This window comes from Triticum dicoccoides, chromosome 7A (genome assembly GCF_002162155.2).
Source record: "Triticum dicoccoides isolate Atlit2015 ecotype Zavitan chromosome 7A, WEW_v2.0, whole genome shotgun sequence".
In the NCBI taxonomy this organism is placed as follows: Eukaryota; Viridiplantae; Streptophyta; class Magnoliopsida; order Poales; family Poaceae; genus Triticum; species Triticum dicoccoides.
The window spans coordinates 297,097,853-297,099,713 of record NC_041392.1 but is presented as its reverse complement, the minus strand read 5'-3'; the positions used below and the strand labels follow the sequence as shown (position 1 = coordinate 297,099,713).

The 1,861-nt window shown below is 43.3% G+C and overlaps 1 protein-coding gene across 1 annotated transcript; it reads right to left on the bottom strand.

The window, feature by feature from the left end:
* Positions 1-569: 569 nt before the first annotated feature.
* On the bottom strand, positions 570-1,449 carry LOC119332432. Its single transcript, XM_037605618.1, has one exon. The coding sequence runs from the start codon at positions 1,396-1,398 to the stop codon at positions 697-699; it is 702 nt and encodes a 233-aa protein (XP_037461515.1). The 5' UTR covers positions 1,399-1,449; the 3' UTR covers positions 570-696.
* Positions 1,450-1,861: the final 412 nt, after the last annotated feature.

The following is a 1,861-nucleotide window of genomic DNA, read 5'->3' as shown; positions in this document are numbered from 1 at the left end:
ATCGATGCCAGCATCCAACCTGCTCTGGCTCTCCGTGCTTCCTCCACGAGTCGACTCTCTAGCCTCTGAAGTTAACTAATTAGTCTACACTGTGCTTTCTTACCAGCTGTCCCGATTGCTGTTCTATCTGCAGCACACAGCTATCATATTAGCTTGCAAAATATTGCTTGTTAGTATTTTTTGCACGGCATGTTTGCACTAGTAAATCTAGATCAAATTAATGTTAGTATTATATCATCCCCAAGAACAAGCAGAAGTTGAGATGTTTTTGGAATATTTTGGTCACTGCAACATGTTTGAACGATATGGAGCTTGAGCATCTATAAGTTTCAGTTCAAAAGTTTGGAATTTGTAGCATATATCCATCCTAAAACTATAAATACATTAATTGCACAGGCAGACTGTACAGCCATGTGGTGGTGGTGGTAATCTTAGTAATTAGATTTATTTTTCTGCTAATAACAACCTTAGGCACCACTGCTTTGACCTAGCACACAAGGAACATGATCCACTATCCAAGGACATCGAAAGGAAGTATGCAGAGATCACAAGACATGAAAAAGATCAAAACTTCACTTTTTCTTTCTATAAGTTTCTGTGCGTTTGTACTGTATACATATGGCAAAATTGTATGAAGACCGGCTAATCCTCAAAAAGGCGGATGCCAATCACAGGGTGTAGAGTGACTTGGAGTATCTATGAGCTAAGAATGTTCAAGAGAGAAACTCTGATCTGGACTAATTTCCTGAATAGATGTCCCACCCCATTCTCGAGATCCCCAATACTACACTCTAACTCCTGCAATTGCTCCTCCTGGCAAACAACTGTCTTCTTCTTGTGAAATGCCTTTGAGACAAGAGACTGTTTTGGCATTCCGATTTCCTTTGACAAGAGATGGACTGTGGACTCCAGCAGAGACACAGAAATCTCTCTAGCCTTGGTCAATAACATGACCATCTTGCAACCCTCAGACACAACATTAGCCTTCTTTGCGCTCTTCTTGAAATGTTTGTTCGCCGTCTTCATCAAACGAGCATAAGACTGGATCTTGGCTTGAGCAGTTGCATCATCTCCTTTTCTTAGAGCCACCTGTAGCTCTTGGATGATGGCCTTCATCTCAACGAAGATCTCTTGCATGGTGCTGCAGAGATCTAGCAGCTCAAGAGAGCCTTCCATCTCTGAATCCAACATCTTGCCAGCCTGGTTGCTTGGCAGGCCAATAATCTCTTCAACAGCATTGTAGATGTCTCCGAGCCTCCTCAGACCGGCACACATAGTGCCGATGGTGGTGGTGGAGGAAGATATGCTCGCCTCTAGGCTCAGCACCTCTTGCTCGACTTCAGTCTGGTTGGCCTGAGGCCTTGATGGCAAACTTATCGATCTTAGGTGGAAAGCCATTTCTGATCTTGAAGTTTTTCTCTGTATTGTGGTTGAAGAGAGGAGAATAGAAGAGCGACTTTTGGTTTGATGTGTCTACCGTTCTTCTGATGCCTATTTATACCAAAGAGGCATACAAGCCAGAGTGTTCGATTGTTAGACATGAAGAATCATGCCATTTCATTTCCAAGATGCTGTCTGCTATGGACCGAGATCTGGCACAAGCAAAGTCGTCTGATGTTTAGTGCATATTTTAGAGTGTCTGCTGTCCTCGAGACGAGGCAGCATATTATCGTCAGCAGGCACCAGCGGTGTGGTTGTGGTCCGGTGGTGTTGCATGCTCAAGCCATTTTTTAATGGATGGTAATGCAACATCTAGCTGTGAGCCTGTTCTCAATTTATTAAGATTTGTTCTTTGGTGGGAAGTGTTGCTAATCATTAATTGAATCGTCATGCTTTGGAGCTGGCATGTTTAGGCGACGGA

What these genes read in the sequence shown, in the direction of transcription:
- LOC119332432 (XM_037605618.1), bottom strand. Translation starts at nt 1,398, where the DNA reads ATGGCTTTCCACCTAAGATCGATAAGTTTGCCATCAAGGCCTCAGGCC.